At 48.2% G+C, this 19,074-nt stretch overlaps 3 protein-coding genes across 3 annotated transcripts; all 3 read right to left on the bottom strand.

Moving 5' to 3' along the window:
- Positions 1 to 7,489: 7,489 nt before the first annotated feature.
- Positions 7,490 to 7,969, bottom strand: PtA15_12A284 (uncharacterized protein; the record flags this gene model as incomplete). Its single annotated transcript, XM_053161877.1, has 1 exon — positions 7,490 to 7,969. One exon carries the CDS (start codon positions 7,967 to 7,969, stop codon positions 7,490 to 7,492), a length of 480 nt encoding a protein of 159 aa, XP_053025851.1.
- Positions 7,970 to 11,427: 3,458 nt separating this feature from the next.
- PtA15_12A283 (uncharacterized protein) lies at positions 11,428 to 13,449 on the bottom strand (the record flags this gene model as incomplete). The annotated part of the gene is made up of 9 exons (XM_053161876.1): positions 11,428 to 11,937; positions 12,016 to 12,159; positions 12,241 to 12,257; positions 12,338 to 12,428; positions 12,526 to 12,555; positions 12,676 to 12,706; positions 12,816 to 12,957; positions 13,049 to 13,120; positions 13,359 to 13,449. The coding sequence occupies 9 exons, from the start codon at positions 13,447 to 13,449 to the stop codon at positions 11,428 to 11,430; spliced, it is 1,128 nt and encodes a 375-aa protein (XP_053025850.1).
- Positions 13,450 to 15,050: 1,601 nt separating this feature from the next.
- On the bottom strand, positions 15,051 to 18,684 carry PtA15_12A282 (uncharacterized protein; the record flags this gene model as incomplete). Its single annotated transcript, XM_053161875.1, has 10 exons — positions 15,051 to 15,276; positions 15,345 to 17,023; positions 17,101 to 17,300; positions 17,379 to 17,471; positions 17,539 to 17,621; positions 17,690 to 17,798; positions 17,863 to 18,147; positions 18,219 to 18,284; positions 18,360 to 18,370; positions 18,452 to 18,684. The coding sequence occupies 10 exons, from the start codon at positions 18,682 to 18,684 to the stop codon at positions 15,051 to 15,053; spliced, it is 2,985 nt and encodes a 994-aa protein (XP_053025849.1).
- Positions 18,685 to 19,074: the final 390 nt, after the last annotated feature.

Below are 19,074 nucleotides of genomic sequence, written 5' to 3'. Positions count from 1 at the left end.
CATTGGAAAGGAGTAAAACATCTAGTGAACTATCTCGCAGGAAGCAAGGCAACAAGACTATCACTCTTCCTGTCGACTGACCTAAAACCTCTGAAGTGTTTTGCAGATGCGTTGTGGGGCGGGGAATTCTCAAGGTCATCATATGGAGTCCTGATCACCCTTTTAAGCTGCCCCATTCTCTGGGTGTCAAGGAGGCAGCTGTTGGTGGCTTCGTCCACCTGCCATGCGGAATACATGGCGCTAGGCGTAGCGACAAGACAAGTTCTGTGGGTAAGACACCTTCTCAAGGATGTTTTGAAGAAAGATTTTGTTGGCTTCCTTTTCTGCAATAACCAATCAGCCATCAAGGTGTCAACAGCTGATGTTTCCAACAAGAGGACACGTCACACTGACAGAGATTTTTATATAACTAATGAATCTCTCTTTCAGAAAAAGACAAGTTTGGAATGGGTAGGCACTGAAGATCAACTAGCTGATATCTTTACCAAATGCATGGCACCGGAGAGTTTGGTTTCATTGAGGAACAGTATTATGCAGTCCTGATCAAGTTTTACATAGTTTGTTTCTAAAAAAAAATTGTTTTTCACGTTCAATTTGCTTCTCTCATATTTTTTATTTTGCTATATTTTGTGGGATTACTATTGTACATAGGTTGTATTGGCGGTACCGGGTCTACGGCAAGAGGGGGGGTGTTGTAGCCCAGAGGGGGCTACACAGCCTGAGCCTTGCCGCAGTCACGGTACCGGCTCTATCTTGGACTTCTGTCCAAGAGGCAGCGGGATCATCATCAATACCACCTGTTTTGTCACTGGACTTTGTCTGCGCGACAACAAGGCAGGTTTCTTTCCTTTAGGGTTGGCCCAAAGACCCAATTAGCTCAGCAGGAAATGAAGGGGAAGTTTTTTCATGTTGATCAATGCCTTGCACACTTCATCAACCTTTTTTTGAAGGATGGCCTCAAGATCTTCTCCAAAGCCATCAATAAGATTCAGGAAACTGTCTGTTATACCAAGAGCACCCCTTTGCATAAAACGTCATTCAAGGAGGCCATTGATCTCATTGGAATGGATCAGCATGTAGTTTGATGAGATTTTATTTAATTGCAAACTCTTAGATAACCAGTAGTAGTGAAAAAACTGAAGAAGAACAATGTTAATAAGGAAAAATTCATCATGAAGAAAAATAAGTATCACAAGTATTTTACCCGGTTATTGATAGTTGAAATTTATTGACAGACTTTTGAGAAACTGAGAGAGAATAACTAAGAATGTAAGGAAAAAACCTGTCCAGCTGATGAATGATGAATTGGACAACATAACAAATCCCAAGTACCTCTCCTCCTCCCCCTGAGCAATTATTCTCTGAGGACTTTTTTTATGAACGCAACTGGCCGATAGACACTTGGGTCAATATTGGGCTCAGTTGATGTGGTGATGGTCGGTGATGGTCTTGGTTTCTGATTCCAACTGAGGTGGTTCGGAGTTTGTTCACTGAGAAGAAAGACTGAGAGGAAATTCTGGAAGTGTTTTTGAGCTTGCAACTATGTTATGTGACATGCAGTTGACATTTCATCCAAAACAGCAAGCACTGTCAGCGGGCGTCTCTAAAGTGACTCGCCGATGAATAAAACTGAACACACTAATAGGAGATACTTAAAGGAATCAACTACTAAAGGGTCGAACAATCAGGCGAGGAGAGAATGGGAAAAGGGTTGAGTGAAGAGTTATTCAAAGAATAGGAATTGTTGAGAGGAATGAAGAGACGACAAGAGAGAGAGAAAGGATATAAAAAAGCCCCAATCACAACCTGTAGTCGTAATCGCTTGGGCTTGGTAGGCGAAATGGATCGTTGATTCTTAGAAATCTAATCTATCAATAATCTGGGGATCTCTTTGTAGCGAGATCCCTTGGGTTTTATCTTCTTAGTGTTGCGTACTACGCGCACAGACAATGAAAGCCGTAGATACTAGTTGGTACGGGATTTACGGGTACAGATCCCTTTTTAGGGAATAGTGTCCTGAGTTGAGGATCCGTGAATCATTGCGGACTTTCTGGTCTCTCAACCCGTTTTAAGGGTTATTTTCTCTTCCTTCAGGCGCGTCTTTGCTTGCGCTCTGTTTCGCGTTCTGGTTCGCGCTCGTGTTCTAGTTTGCTCTCTTTGTGGCGCTCCTTATGGCGCAGTAAGGTGGTTACCTTCTGCGCGGGGGTTAGTGAAGTAGCCTTTTGGCGCATTGAAGCATCTTCTTCATGCGCTCGAGGCTGACAAGCACTCCCATTGGTGGATGTTCCCACTTGCTGGAACTCAAATTTTCTCATGCTTAAATCAGCCCTCCCGTTGTAAGACTCAAAAGTGGTAATGAAACCCTTTTGCTGAATTTTGAAGGGTATGATGGAGTTGCAAGCTCTGCCCTTCTGTTATCAGTCAAAAAGACCCACCAAGCCCAGCTTGGCAAGTTTTATTAAGTGATAGGTCTGGTCTGTTCCAGATGAAATCTGTTTGACTGGCAACGTGTAAGTGTTTTAATTGCTTTTTTATAAGGGTTGAGTTATTGTTATAAGGGTTTTAGGATTTGGGTGTGGATGAGTGTTGGGTTACTTGTGAGTTCTGGGTGAGGAACTGGGGAGCAGGCCACTGGGGGTGGAGAGAGCTCCTTTTATAGACAAAAGTGGAGCCCCTGAGGGGCTTGTGGGTTAGGGTTTCAGCTAATCTGGACAACAGGGTGAGGGATTTTAGCTGGTGGGAGTAGATACAAATGATGTCATAACCCCTCAGGGGCGCATGAATGGTGTCAGAATATACCACAGAACATTCTAAATATGCCAGGGGTGCATACATGATGTCAGAATATACAAAAGAACATTCTAACACATGCATGAGGTGACAGTAGACTGCATGAGCTGTCATACAGGGGGAATTAGTGTATACACAAAGTCTGAGGCTGCAGAAACAGTGTAAATGATGTCATACTATGTATATAAAGGAGTGTATGTAGTTAATATGTAATGAGTGTAGCCAGACAGGGAGATGTATGTTTTTATCCTGTGATGTGTATATGTGTACTACTGTGAAACTTGGGTTGAGGCAGGTGACAGCTGGGTTCCTGGGGCTGGCCGTGTAATAGGTGTCCATGAGGTGTAACTTCCACACTAGAGGGGGCCCAGGGGTGCTTCCAGTGGTGACTAGGTGGCCGTAGAATCCATTTCTGGGGTCAATTTGATGGTATCTTGAGGCCTAGTATGAGTAATTATGTGGCATAGAAAAAACTTTTTATTTTTCCACTTTTCCGTCTACCACACCATATAAGGAAGCAATCAATCAGCTATCAATTCTAGATGCAAACTACTCCCATTTTCCCAGCTCAACCGAGTGGAATGAGATTGATACTATTCAGGGATTCTTGTCTGTTTTCCACTTGGGTAAGTCTTTTCTTCTTTTGTACATTCAATTTACATAGATCAATTGACTGACATGTTGCACCCTCTCATTCATTGCAGCTACTTTAACACTAGGAATGACTCAATCCCCAACTGCACACCTAGCCTACAAAACTATAAAGAAGATTGATAAGCAGCTCAAATCCTCCTTACGTAGCGGCTTGACTCACATATCAGAAATGATCCAGTCAATGCAGGACAAGTTCAACAAGTATTGGATCCCAATGGAAGACTTTGTGGTAATCAACCAAGTCTTTTATCCACAAAGCAAGTTCCAGCGTGTGCCAGCAATCAAGAGGTCTGATTCCTTCCAATGGCCGGTCTACCGGTCACCGTCTGGTGATTATTGCCACAGGGGACCCTGTGTGCAGAGTATTTTTGGGGGCAGCCTGTGGGGTGCACAGAGGAGGTCTTGACACCAGGCAAGGTCAAGTTGACAGGAAATCCCGTGTGCAGCAAGTTTCCCTTTGTGTGTGAAGTAAATCTGTTGTTATATTCATTCTTTTGAATTCATTTTACACACTCATTCTCAAATCTTCATGACTTCAAGTTTGTAGGTTGGCCCTCTGGAATGAGCTTTTGAGGGTACTTAAAGATGGCACTTTGGTACCTGTTTGGGGGTACCCAGCACCTGCGGGCAGGTACTGCTTGCACCAGCTAGACACCTGCCGGGTGGTGCCGGGTGCGGCATCCGGTGTCAGTTTTAACTCCAAAACCAGCAGGTGCCTTACACCCGGGGAGCTAGGGGGCCTTGAGCGGGGGATTTTTCACCTTCTTCAATAACTCATATGTGATCACTACCCTCCGGCTAATTCCAATCACCGCCCCACTTGCCCACTCCCCAACCATAGGATCCACCTGCAAGCAACACAAGTCTTCCAGTGCAAAGTCAGCCTCATCCTCTCACCAGAGGCCACTTGCCTGAGAGAAAGCCCGCCAAGAGCAGCTTGAAGAGGCCAAGCAGAAACGACAATTGGCTTCCAACTGCGCGATGGACGGAGGGAGGTCCGCAAGTTTGTAACAGACCCCCCTCTTGAAGCGCTCTCCTCCTTGTAGAACTGGAGTCTGCATTGGCGGGACTCCAGGAGGAAGATTATTTGGCATTGCTTGTTTGTTCAAGCCCAGACCACCAACACTCATACTTTTTCAAACTTTCCACTGCCATGCTCTGTCGTATCCTCCCTCTCCCCAACAACTGCTCTGATCATCATCAGATCTCTATTGCTAAGCTCAGCGGCCTCAACGGCGCCAACGTTAATGTCAAGGGCACACCCTCCATTTTCCAACCAAAGTGATATGGCTGATTATTAGCGCTGCGGGTACCGCTGGTGCCCGCCTCAAGTATTGCCTGCACCAGCTGGCACCCGCCAGGCGGTGCTGGGTGCGGTACCAGGTGCTCATCTGAGTGAAAATAACAGGCGGTACCCGGGTGCCAAATGCCATCTCTAAGGGTACCAATGTATCTGTCCATTGACTGTACATACAGCTAAATCAATGCACCCTTGTCATCAAACTTGTCCCAGGTTGTACATGACAAGCTGTCCGGATCCTGACATGCCGCTCACACTTTCAACCTGTCACATGCACATTGACTGTGCAGAGGGTTTCACAGACATGTCCACCACAACTTACATATATGACAGCCAGTCCTGCAAATGGTGTGTGACACAGGGTCTGGCAATTTTTTATGTAACATGTAGGACCATGCGACCTGTATGGCTGACATGACCCCAATTTGCCCAGGGGTATGTAATTCCAGAAATGCTTGGACAGATTTGAGCTGTGCACTCCAAATCATGGGATCCTGAAATTTGAGTTCAGGATTTTATTTTTTTATCTGTGAGCAACACAAATCATTGGTTGGCTTGGATGAGAAATGGCCACAAGCTGTGTTGGACAGAAAGCCAAAACTTTAACAGTGCCGTACACTCCAAGTCCCTTAGCCGGATGAAAAACTTGAGTTGATCAAGCTTAAGCAGAATCCCAAGACATCAAGTTGCGGAAGTCACCTTACCATCGCCGAGTTGAACTTGAGACAGGGCCCTCATCCAGAGAAGCTTTAGCGTGCTTTAGCTCGCATGTGTACATAGCCGCATCATACGAGCCGGTCATCGCGTTGCCAATTTCCGATCGGCCCCGCTGGCTGCCGTGAACTGACGAGAACCCAAAGGCAGTTCGCTTTGTTGAATACGACTCGAAAATGTCAGGTTTAGATGGCTGTTTAACGAACTCCGCGACACGTTGCAGCGAGATGGCCTCGTCCGAGGAAATCCCTTTACAGGTTTCCCTGAGCCTCTAGCGGCATCTGTGGGCAGTTCATTCGGTCCATTCATCCGGATGTCTGTGGGATGTGCGGGCAATTTGGTTGAAGAGGTGGGACTTGTCAGGCTCACTACTGGCTGGTGGCTATTGTCCGACATGCGGTAGTAATCGTACAGGAGGCCGGACTGTTCGGACATACCTTCCCTGGAGGCACAATCTGAAGGTCATCACCGCGACAGTCAGAGACCTCCAAGGTAGATAAATAAGCCACTTCTCAAGCCAGCCTGTTTCCCCCTCCCAGAAAACAAGACGAGCTTATTCTCACTCACGGCAACCCCTGCACAAGGTAAGTTGCATCTGATTGGTTCCTCTTTGAGATGTTGAGTCCCCGCCGGCACTTGCTGGTCGGACGATCTGGGCGACGGTCTCTGGGTAGACTGTATCTGATGAGTTCTGCACTCTGGGTGCAGTTCGATTAGGCAGCCTGTTAGAACATTTTCCGGATAGATGGCCATGCCCATCCAGCAATTTTTGACACTCTTGTTCTCCTGCTTTCAGCCCAACTGATTATAATGTTCCTACGCGAATGATAGCTGATGAATGTGCTTCCTACCTCCCGCAATAATAGATCCAAATATTTGCTCCTATGAGATCGATGGTTGTCCTAAGCATCCTGATTGCTACCCTTTGTGGAAGCCTATCTCCAAATGCCATCCATCCCAGAAAGAACTTTGCTTTGGAAAGTCAAGCCACTCGCCCGCCGAGTCAGAACAACCGAGGCGTACTCCGCAAGACGGGGTTGAAGGGGGGGATGCAGAGGGGGATGAATTTGAACCAAATGAAAACAATTGACGTTGGCATTTACCACTACTGGGTTATCGGTTACGAGGTCAAAAGCTCTACAAATTGCATACCAATCTACAATTCCTCAGATAGGCACCTTCGGTACTTCGCATCTGGGCCTGCCGTGTGTATATTCAAAAGCAAATCCGATTTTCTAGCGATAGACCCGGCTTCACCCTGGGCTATAATAACCGATCATCCCCGAGCAACTTTGGACGCCGATGTTTATAGGAAGGTGATAGATAAATATCATCGTTCCGAACCAGATAAGATTTAATCACATTGCAAGCATGGTGTAAGAAACAATCTCATCTCACAGCTTTTTTTTTCTTTTTTATGATTGTCTTGTTAACTTACAAGGTTGAACAGCTTTTCTAACACTCAAAGAAACAGGAGGATTTTTTCTTATTCTCATTGAAGATGAATTCTGGAACTTTCCATCTCATTTTAATAAGTATTATGGAACCTTTCGGATTTTTTTCTTTTTTTTACCGTTGGGTTTTTTCTCAGTGTTTCTCTTGGTAGTTTCTACGGTCCAGTAGCTCAATAGGCTATAAATAGTGCCTTGTTTTGGCGTCAGGGATTACTTTCCCTTGTGGCAAAATCTTGGTTACAGTGTTTCATCAAGTATTGGTTCCAGTTTGTGTGAGGATTTGGCTTAAGAATGTCCATGCAGATGTCTTTGGGTAACACTCAAACAACCGGGGGCTTTTTTCCGTAATTTAAATTTCGAATTGATCGACACTCCTCAAAATGACTGCTACCCGGATGTAGTAGCAGCTGGTTCAGGGGCCTGGCAGTGGTAATAATAATCTGAGAGAAACATGGACGATTCATTCTTTTTTTCATTACGTTTGTTGTGGTTTAGAGCAGTCAGAACATCTGGTAGAAGGTCGCAGGAAGAGACATCTCATTACAAGAAAATCAGGAAGGGTAGTATCTATTGCTTTTCACTGGTGAGCGGCAAGCTCAAAGATCCAGTTGGACCTGGGCTCAGCCCGCCGAAAACGATCTTCCGGCAAGTGGACATTGACCCTCCACCTGTGAATCGCGGAGGCTTTGGGTGCGGCCAAGAAAGGATTCTTGAGTGCATCACCGGGGAAACAGATAGCACGAGGATTAGATCTTGGAGCAGAACATGGCGGAGCAGAAGATGGCGGTGACTTTGGGTGGACCCGGATGAAGAGGAAGGGCAGGAAGGTGAAAGCGCGTTTAAAGTAGGGAGACTTTGTCTGCTTAGGTCGGTTGAGAGCAGGAGAAGATCTTGATGGGCCTTCACGGGCAGCGGCCTTCTGGGTTTGAAGGGCTCGTTGCTTGATGTCATTTCGCAGGGCTTCCGTGACGGCGGAAAGCAGCCGGAGCTGTTTGCTCGGTTCGCCGGCTGCGGCTGAGCGTGAGGAAGATGATGAATCGGAGACGGTGGAAGCCATCGTGCGTTCGTTGGATCGGCTTGAGTTCTTGCTTTCTGGAAGAGGGTTTGAGGTCGCCAGCGACTTCTAGACAGGGTAAAATCAAGATCTGAAACTGCTTCTGCTGTCCGGGAAGTGAGCTTTGAATTCGTTGATTTTGACAGTGGCGCTGAAGAACCCTGCTTTTCTGAAAGTCTCCGTAGTTTGCCAGGCAGTCCTCTGGATCAGACAAGGCTTCTATATACATCTATGGTCTCAGCATTGGAGAACGCTGCTGCTGCATGCGAGGTTCTGGGACTTTCTTCCGATCAGAATGTCACTGTCGCTTTCTCTTCCTCAGGCACTTTTTCAATACAGGCTGCATTCTCACTCCTCAGCATTTCCAAACTGCTGAGCCATTTTTAACGACAAGCTTTCGATTGAACCCATCACAAAATGTCTCTGCATTTCGCAAACAAAAGCTTAATGCTAACACATAACCTTATTGAGGCCCTACCGCTGTAGGTACAGACTGGCGCTGGGGGTCCTCCAAATACAGGAGGAGCAGGTTAAGCCAGTGCATGCGGCCAGCCTCCTCTTGCCAAGTCTTGGTGTAGATAAGGTTATTCCTGGAATCTTCCATCCAACAAAAAGGTTGTTGAAGGGGTGTTTTTTGAGCAGGGAACATCCCCGATCACTTGCCTCTAGTTGCCTCTCAAGTACGGTGGGCCGCGCCGATATATTGTCTTTTCTAGAATGCTTGGATTTTTTCCTCAAATTCTGGTTTCGTTATGCACTTAACCTAAAATCACAGTTTGCACCAAACTTAGGGCAAACCTTGCATTCAAGGTTATTTAAGCACATGCACAAAAAAATCACCACCCAACTTTAAATGAAACTTTGATATTTACTTCTGCCTGGGATGACAACCCAGCCCTCTGTCGGCCCCTCCCTGGCCCCCATACTGGCAGAGGGCAGCGGCCGATGGTCATGGGCACTGGCTGATGGGGTAAGAAAGGCACTCCGGTTCAGAATATGAACTCGGTTTTTCTCTTACCCGACGTGTAGACCACCTACTGGAGGATGTTGGCTCCGGGGGTAGATTTGGCCTTGGGCCTTATCTGACATCTGTCAAGATGCCGCATGCGGAGGGATATGAAAAATATGGCATTTCCCTCGGTCAACAAAACAAGAAATTTTGAGAAATCGTCCAAGCTTTACGGAAAAGACAATAATAGGGGGGTTCACGTTAGGCTGATTTTGAAATCAGTCAAAAAACCTTGTTAAAAATTGATGGCTGCTCATGCAGGTCTATGCAAGGATTTTCTAGAAAATGAATAGAGTTCTCAGCAAGACCTCCCCTTTGAAGGCCTTGCTGAAGGCAATGCTTATGCAGTATTTTTTTTAAGTTTATGCAGGAAGCGTGCATGAGATTTGAAACCATCCATGACGAGCAGCCAAAATCAGGCTAACGTGAACCCCCCTAATTGGTCTGAGAGACCAATATGTATTACATCAGTCGCCCCTGGTCAACCTTATTGCGGGGGGTTGTAACCGATACAACCCCCTTGGCAGTGAATTATAGAAGATATGTAAACTAGCCCACTTCTGGTAAAGCTTGTGTAAGACTAGCCTGGCATGCTTGCCACGATTCCTGACCTATTGTTTTCAAGTGCAATTTTGCCCTGAGCATTGCACACTATGAATATTGAATGTCTGACTACATACAAGTAGAAGAAAGGAGGTAGGCAAATAATTACAGTGAGAGATAGTTAAGACCAGATGAATATACGTGGCAACAAACGCTGTCTAACCAGAGAGAAAGAAGAGAGAAGAATGCACAAGGTTGTTCAGGAATTTAAAGCGCCCAGATTTCACAATGAATTCAAAGATAAGGCCATGCACCTTTGGATGGAGATCAGGTTTGTTTGGGTTGACCCGCAGTTTCTTTGATTTAGCCTTGGAGATGAGTTCTTGGCGGAGGTGTTGGTACAACTTGGGGCAAAAGTCAAGAAAGTGAATGGTTCTTTCCCAGCCATGCAGAAGGTTTGAAGGGACAGGTAGGGTCAAGGCATCTATTGCTGACCTTGCATACTGTTATTCACCACAATCATGTGGGTTGGAGCAAGAAACAGCATTATGGTGTACCGTGTGAGCACCTCATGGAATTGATACACATTTGAACTGATAGTCTATTTCAACCAAGCCACTTTGGTAGGCTTCATAGAACTGTGTTATTAATCTATGGGAAATCCAATGTTTGAATCATTCTGCACTGATGATAGCGTGGTTTTTGGTGTTGGGAGCAAGACCACAGCATGTGCACAATCAAGACAAGTCTCATAACAAAAAGTGGATTCAGATTGCCTGTGAAGAAGGAGAAGGAGGCAAAAAATATGAAGGCACAAACTAGCTCACTGCCAGCATAATTGACTGGGTTAAGTTTATCCCAGTTAAAATAGGATACAATCATCCAACATAGAATTGGTTGATTACAGCCAATTGAGCATATATTCAAGGGACCTTGGATTTATATTTCATTGGTTGATTGCATCCCAGTTAAACAGGGATGATTGCAACCCAGCCAACTATGCTGGCATTGGTACTTCTCACGAAAGCAGCTCAGATGCTCAAGGCAGAATGTAGTGATAAATTCAAAGCTCTCCTGTAAAGGCTTGCCTATATACCAGACCCAAAAAGGTGGGGGACAAAATGTGATTGCCATTCTGGTTAAGCTGCAATGGATTTGTGTTTCACCCAACAAATGTTGAGTTCTCTGGTCATGATAATTAAGGAATGGAATGGATGCCTTGTCAATTGAAACTGTTCTGGATTGTATATTGGGGCAACAATAAAAGTGCATGCAGTCAAATAGACAAATGATAAAGGAGTGTGTTGCTGAGTATTCATTTGGAAAGATGAATTATACGTAAAGGAGCCTATGAAGCTGATGCACCAATGACAAAAATGTTTTTAATATATACTTGAAAACACAAAGCGTACTCATGAAGACATCACACATACAAATCCCGCCATTTTTATATGATTACGAATAGAAAACAAAAAAAGTGATATGTATGATCAATGTAGTTAAAGTATCTGACATGAATTGAACATGCTCAGCAAGAAGGTATACTATATACCCTTAAGTATTGATGAACGAAACTATTCCACCACAAATGGAAGGCAGCACGTGATAAGCAAAATGAGCTACACGAGATGAGGGTGGACATGAGCGGTGCGAGAGAGGAAAAGCGTCAGTGAGCGTTAGTCTCTGGAGGAGCTAATAAGCAATATCAGCCAACGATGTGCATGTGATTCAAGTATGTACAAAGTTAAACAATAAGGGGCTGGACAAGAGAGATGCCACTCCCCATCTTCTCTTGCTGACAACAACAATGACGACCAAAGGGAAATGCTTAAAAAACAGGAGTTTAAAGTTGCAAAAAACAGAAGGCGAGAAGAAAAGGGAGGGGATATGTTGAGGGGGAGGGAAGAAACTAAGACGGATGAGTCTTTTTGATCCTTGTTCCGAACTTTCGCTTATTCAGAGTTCCTTTGGAAGCTCTCCGCGTGAGTGTCTGAGATTCTGCGGGATCAGCGGGGGAGGGAGGGGAGTCAACTGGAGGCCCGGAGAAGAGAAGCAGGAACGGACAATCACCTTCGTAGGAGCCAGGGAAGTAGGCCGAGTTGCCTCCAAAGGAGGAGATGCTCTTATGAGGGTTATAGAACTCCGAGGTGGAGGTCATGGTGCGTTGGACAGAGGTCAGCTGGGGGAGTTCTCCCAGCTGGCTCACGTATGGACGGCTGCTGCTCGAGCTCTGCGGGGTGATGCTGACGAGCGACTGGAAGGGCGCATCCCGCGGCGGACTCGGCACTTGCGGGATGTTCAGGCCCGAGGGCGAGCCCACCATGAACACATGGTTGTAGTAGTCCTTTCTGTTCTGCGGACTGATCTCCTGCTCCGGCGTCTGAGTTCTGGAGGTCGGCGGCGAACAGAGGTCACCAATCTGTTGTTGTTGTTTTTTTCCAAAAAGCCAAAATCAGATTTTCTCTCCCGAGGGGCCATCAGAGAAGGGCGCACATACATGATGTCGGGCTATCAAATCGTTGTGGATGGCCGAAATTTTGTGGAACGCCATTACCGCCCTCGTCTTTTTTTCGTTGGGCCAGCTCCTCGAAGGGAGCGTGAGAATAGCAGATGTCATCTTAGAGGTGATGTAACCTAATGTCTGTCATGGAAGAATGAACGACGGAAATGTCAGGTTTGGGACACGGGATAGGTTCAAAGAGGTTGGTAGATGACCACCCACCATGGCGAGATGTATATCTGGGGTCCGAAGCAGAAGAAGCTTATGAGTGACCGACGGTTATAGCTACCTCTACCCGAGCCTCGACAAATTTACTGACAGTCAATATATACAGGCTTGTGGGTGCCACTGCTAAAGACCCTCGCACCCCCGGTGTGCTGTATGCCGACTTGATCGAAAAACTCAAAGATCTACTCTCGACATCAACAATGCATTCAAGTGATCAGCTACCCAGACATTTTCCGATACGAATTTATCGGCTGATTCTATAGGAGTACATATGATTACCTCGAGCTGGTGGTAGTCTGCGGTGAATATCTGTGTATGGGTTGATAAGTTAAGAAACAGAGTGAATCAGAGATGTGCACGGTATATTTAGCTGCAATCAGGGCACCATTGAACTACGACCAGCAGACTGAGAAAAGTGAGACTACCGACCCTCATGGCCCACCTCTCCAGAATATTCCGGCTGAGCGTTGGAGAGAAGGAAAGAGGAGGAGTCAGAAAAGCTCGAACCGGGCATATAATGTGAGTAAAAAAAAGAGACGATTCCCAAGATAAAACAGACAGCAGCTTACCGGAGCTTGATCGTAGCTGAGTTGAGACTAAGATGATCATTACCGTCGACGAGATCTTCAGCGGACCCATGAGTGCCTTGGGCGCCGTCCTTCCTGGGAAAGAAAGCCATTCGACAAGCATCATAGGATAGTAATTTGGTGTCTGTTGTGTCAAGCCGCGCAATCAGCATCAGGTGCCAGCCCCGGGACGATGACGGTGTGATACGTTGTGAATTTATGTAATGGGAACTGACACGCTGAGGCCACTATTTCGGGCACCAGTGGCTTGGCGATCGGCCGCACTTCGTCCATGATCTGACAGTCCTCTGTTATAACCACGATCGACGGCACGAAAACGAACAAGAGATATGGTTTGGTACGTATTGGCGGCGGAGAACAGGCCGTGCGTAGTTACGGCAGAGCGACAGGTTGCAGGAATTGGAATGGCGAACATTAGTGCCTCAAGAAAGCAAATGAAATCTTGCTTGTAGCCGGGATGGCGGAGAGTGGAGATGAACCCAATCTGGAGAAACCCAGGCGAGGAAGAGAGGGAACAGGACTGACCCTCGGTGAAGTCTAAAAAAGCTTTCATGTACCTCACCCGGGATGCAAGATCGGAGTTGAGCTCTGCTCGGGTGACTGTCTCCGGGTCCATGTTTGCTGGCCGAGTGGAAAAAGCCAAAGGATTCTTTGCGGATACTTTTCTGCAAGACCTGCCGAAACAAAGTGCTCTGAGAAAGGATATTTATGAGCGGAGTTCTATTGCTGGGCGCAGGCGTGACGATGATGATGATGGTGATGGGCAGGGAAGACACGGCTGTTGATGGGGTGGGCGCGGGATGGCATGGGTTGGGAAAGGAGGAGTCTGGAGTCGAGAGACGGCCGTCGGCACTGCAGGATTCAGGGGCCGAGCTGACGCCGCCTCCCCTTGTTCGGAGTACTAGATAGTGTATGCACTTCCACCCCAAATGGGCACACTATGTATGTACAGCGCAAAGCCGCGTGAGAGCTGGTGGGAGGATATGCAGATAGCGTGAGCCTGGTGTGCATATTGTATGCAGCTTGTGGGGGAGTGGGTGACTGGGCCTGTGAAAGTCTGGCGATTGGCCACGTGGCGAATAGAGTTTGGCCATGCATGAGTCCCGGTGGAGGCATCATGACCAAGCCGCTGGACACTGGCTGACACGCTCCAAGAGAGCACCCGTGCCTGCATGTGATCCGACACGCGAGCAGCAGAAAGAAATTAGAATGCGGGCCATCCACGGAAAGATGTGGATAAGTACTCATCCATGATCCAGTCTCTCCGCTTGGAAGATTCAGCGCAGCCAACCTACAGCCTCACACTATGTAATGCATCCACATTATCAACCTTGAATCAAAATCTACAACTGAAGTGGGGAAGGAAAGCTGCAGCTTGCTTCAATCACTTTGACCACCCACCAAGGATTATGTACACATCTGTGTAGACTTGCAAGTCTTATAAAGTCACAGAGATCCTCATTCGCCACCTGATGGAGTTTCAATCCCCCCGATCCAACCATGAGCTTAACCATCCAAGGTATGTGTGTACATAGGAATTCGGATAGACGAGAAACACGTCACTGATCGGACCCAGAGCATTCTCTCGGGTGGAATAGGGTGGAATACATAGAACGAGGAATGGCAAGGCTTGCTCCCAGTCCTGCGGGCGGACAAGGTTCCACATCGCTGAATCGTGAATTTGATAAAAAAATCTTTTTCTGGCAACACTCTGCTCCGGCCGGCCAAGCTTGGCCAGATCATCTCGGGCAGAGGTGAAGAATTGCAGGCTTCTTATCCCGCAGTATCCCGCTTGAGTTTCTACGGAGCAAAAACAGACTTGCAATACTAAATGATAAAGATACACAGATGTTTACTCATGTTCGATACTTCCCCAGCGAATTGGTTAAAGAAAAAAGGCGGCGAGACAAATTTTACATCGATAACAGAAAGCTAGCGACAGCTACTTTACTTGAGTGAGTACAAACTGAAATGTGAAGAGAACGGGAAAGCGGAACTGTCAGGATGGATGGAAGGAATGGAACGGCGTTCGGGATCGGGGAGGGTTGGAAAAAGGAGTAAAGACAAGCAACCCAAATTTTGACTGATCAGATGCAGGCATAACGAGTGTCAATGCATATGTAACAAACAACTAAACTAAACAAAAAAAAAAACACAAATCGGGCAAAAATACTCTTTCGATCAGCAGAGGCTGCAGCGCCTGCAAACTGGGCGGGGTTACCAGTCGACTCCGAGGAGGACTTGGCCGGCTTCGCTCTGCTCCAGTCCGTGGAGACAACGGGTAGGCCAATCATCGGATCTCAGTCTTGCTGTAATGGCTAACGGCTGGGCGCGCGTTCTGCTGGCGTCTGAGCCAGCGGGCGTGGACGCTAGGGGCACATTGAGCTGAGCCGTGGTGTTAATGGTCGGAGTATCCGTGTGGCGAGCGTCGGGGGCTTCGTGTCTGATGACCAGATCCAGACGAGTCAGCGTTCACTATAGGACTGCACATATATGACGACCTCGGCTTACCCTGGGACCCACTGATTCTCGACCCCTGTAGGAGAGTAGGCCGGGGCGAGCGAGGCTTCGTATTCAGGTGTCCGCCAGGCCTGCTGAAGGAGCGCGTTGGCCTGGGCTCTTTTGGGGGTTCCGAGCGGAGCTTTGATGGTAACTTGGCACATCTTCGGGACGCTGTCTGGGCTGCTGTATCGGGCTTTCGTCGCCTCGAGCTGGGCGGGCGTTTGGGTGAGCTCGCTGTCTTCGCCGAGCGGGCCTCCCTCGCCGAAGTCGGTCTGCTGGGAGGGCGAGACGTCGGTGAGCCAGTTGTACTTCTGCGGCGGCGTCACCAGGCCCTTTTCGCCGGCGGCGAGATACGACGATTCGCCGTAGATCTGCGGAGACATCGAGGCCTTGAGGGTGCCGACTGGGCCGGGGAACCGCTTGGCCAGCTCAGCCCGACACTCTCGGGCAAACTTCCGGGCTTGGTTGCCTCGAAGCATCATCATCTGGGTCTTGCTGAAGAGCGTGTAGGGCACAAAGACGAAGGTTGGGGCTGGGTTTTGCTGTTTGTACGCCCCCGCGGCTTCGTTTTGGATGCTCAAACCGGGGAGCTCTTCTCCGTGCCTGGTGGGTGCGGGGAAGGTGGCTTGGAAAACGATCATGCTGGCGGTCTGTGTGGAGTCGTCCTGGGAAGACGGGACATCAATTATCTCTGCTGATAGGACTGATTGTGATGGCAGATCGGGAAACATCTTGAGGTTTGCAGCCATAGCATCCATGGCAAGAGTCAGACTCGATTTGAAGATCCACATTTCCTCGGCGAGTTTTCCACTCGGTGGGGGAAGACTGGTATCCACTTCGTTGGCGCAAATGGAACTCAAGTCGGCCATTTTACAGCCAGCCATGGTTCCAATCCATGTGCGCATCTCATCAGTGATCCCGTCGACGTCGGGGAGCCTGTAGGCAGGGATTTGGTGTCTGGCGAATTGGTAAACTAGAGTGTCGATCCCACCTTCCCGCGAGATCGACGGGCGGACGGCAAAGAAGCCGACGTAGATCCCGCCGCTACGAACACAGGGCTTGGTGCCACGCTTGGCATATAGCTTGAGTTGATTGAGCAGACCATCACTTTCGTCTTTGTCGACCGCAGCCCTGTCGGCAAGGACGGGCGAAAACCATCGGGTGTCCGTGAACCGGTATCCGCGCTTGAGGTAGTTTTCCATCGTGTCCGGGCCTTCACCACTGAGCTCACGGACCAAGAAGAGCATGACACCCTGCTGAGGTGTCGCGCGCACAGCAACACTGTATATCGAAGACTCTTCATCGTTCGGAAGCTTGCATTCGGCTTTCTCGCCCGTAGCAGGGGCCGTTCGCGTGCCGGTACGGAGAACATTGTCAAACAACACTCCCATGTCGCTAACCGGCAGGCCAATCTGGTTGGCCAAGGACTGAGTGGTTTCGAGACAGCGATCCTTGAAAAGCGCGAGCTGCGCAGCGTTCTTCGACGATGTGTATGAGGAGCCCGGTTCCTTGCGGCTCCTGAAGATCCGCGGCGCGCTGCTGGCGACAGGGGGTGGGACAAACGAGGTGAGACCCAGGGCTCGTGCGGCCATGCGAGGAAGAAAGGGGTCGAGGATGGTCCAGTCCCATGAAAGGGAGTATAGCCATTGGAACGTTGGTTGTCTGAAGTTAAGTTCTTCCATGATATCCTAGGTAAGACGGTGAACGCACAATTAGAGACAGCATCATCAGTGGAAGGTACAGAAGGAGTACCAAAAAAGCTTACTTTGAGCGGGAAGTCTGTTTCGACTTCACCCATGGGTAACATGCCATCTGGGTTCACTAGCACTCGGCCTGACTTGTCAAAGGTGGCCGACGCAATAGTAACTCTCCTGGCTTTTCGACGACTTTCCCGGGTAACGAGGAAATCGGAAAATACGATGATGAACGAGATGACACAGACCCCGAAGCACATGACGCTAATGGCTAGATATTTGTGTTTTGTTTGCCAACATCAGCAAGCAGCACATGTGTGGTTAGGTGGAAAGAAATGGTCAATCTTACCAATTGTAAGAACAGTCGATGTTTTTTTGCCCTGAACGAACCCCTCTGTCTTGCCACGTGGCACATACCAACGAGTTCCAACAAGACCAAGGTCTGCGGTAAAGCATGTTGTGAGCTTGCGTGACAGAGGAAAGGAGACGTTGGAGTGTTTAGAGCTTACAGTGCATTCCCGAAACTCCAGCAGCGAGGCCTAGGGCGCAGACCATCTTTTTCCACCAATTGGCATGCCATTGGGCTTGGAATCTGGCGACGCAGGACCGTCCATGTCAGTGAGATATGATGAAATTTATCGAAGGTTGGTGAGGACGCACCGAAAGAAAACAAGCAGGGATAGAGTCGAGGCAACGCAAGCCAGCACAATCGAAAACACCAGGTGAGGTAGATCATATTCGCGCTCGAAGGAGGACGAGAATCCAGCGGCTGAAATGTGTTCCACATAAGAAAATCACTTGCAAAGGAAATTTCAAGCAATTGTGCAGCTTACAGTAGTGCATGAGCGCCACGGTTCCGCCAACAATAAGACCGCCAACGACGATCCGTAGGCTGAGAAGCTCCTCTGATGTGCGTCGCCGTAAGCATTCTTTGAGAGGCCACAGTGAGCGCTGGATGAAGCCGGCATCGGCAGGATATATGCTTTCTATTTTCGCCTCTACTCCTTCATCACGGTCATTCACCGGAAGTGATTCGGGGCCGGCGCCGATGAAGACGAAAGCAAATACCAGGGAGAACATGGGCACAAACAAAGACAAGACTGTGAATGCGGGGGAGACTGCAATTTACATGTTATGTCAGCGGGGCCGGCCTAGTAAAGCACTCTTGAGTCAATAAGGGGTGGCTCACACTGGATATACCAGTCGATTCCGGGAGCTGGGGTCAAGGAGAAGTTCATGCCAATAAAATGCATGCCTATGGGCCAATTGTGAAAGAGAAAAGTCAGCCATGGAAGCCAAAATCATATGGCTAGATGGACGTGTAGCTTACCCCATATTCCCCTGTGATTCACCGCCGAGTGAAGAAGCAGTGGATTAGTCTCGAGTCTCTCAGCAGTCTTTGTTTAGTTAAACTACGCTTACACGCTGCCCATGGTTGTTGCGGCCAAAACAAGAATGCCCCAATTCCGTGCGCCGGCCGTCGAAGTCCGGCGCGAGAGCAGCAGGAGGGTAGTCTCGGCGCCCAAGAAGGAGGCAACAATCGAAGCGACGACGATGCCGGCATTGAAGGTTTGAGGTAGAGGATGTGTTTGGTAGTAAATGGCTAAGGCGACCGGATCAGTGGTATTTGGGAACGTGAGGTCGCTAAAAGCCATGATGAAACACTGCGCGCTACGAAATCTACTGATAAATAATCCTGGCTACTACTGGTAGTTGAGAGACAAGTTAAAGGTGGAGGGATTGTCGGCCAATCTACTTGTTGTTCCCTGTCTCACCGACGCAAGAGAGCGGCACTACATATACATCAATCCCGGGGAGAAAACCGTTCCAATGTTAGTGTGTGGTCTGATTTAGACGGTGCCTGGTTAATTTGTGTTCCTGTTCAGCACTGGCTGCCCCTGGTTCATTCGAGTCTGGATGGAAGTTGATTTGGAAAGCAACTGCGATAAAGTTGAGTGCGTGTGGCTGGGGCATGAAGAATTGGATCTCCTGATGAGATCCTGCCACAAGCTGACTACGGTGGCTGGTTCCAATCAGCAAATGCC

Source organism: Puccinia triticina, chromosome 12A (assembly GCF_026914185.1).
Source record: "Puccinia triticina chromosome 12A, complete sequence".
In the NCBI taxonomy this organism is placed as follows: Eukaryota; Fungi; Basidiomycota; class Pucciniomycetes; order Pucciniales; family Pucciniaceae; genus Puccinia; species Puccinia triticina.
The sequence above is the reverse complement of the archived record's forward strand: the minus strand, read 5'-3'. Positions and strand labels throughout refer to the sequence as shown.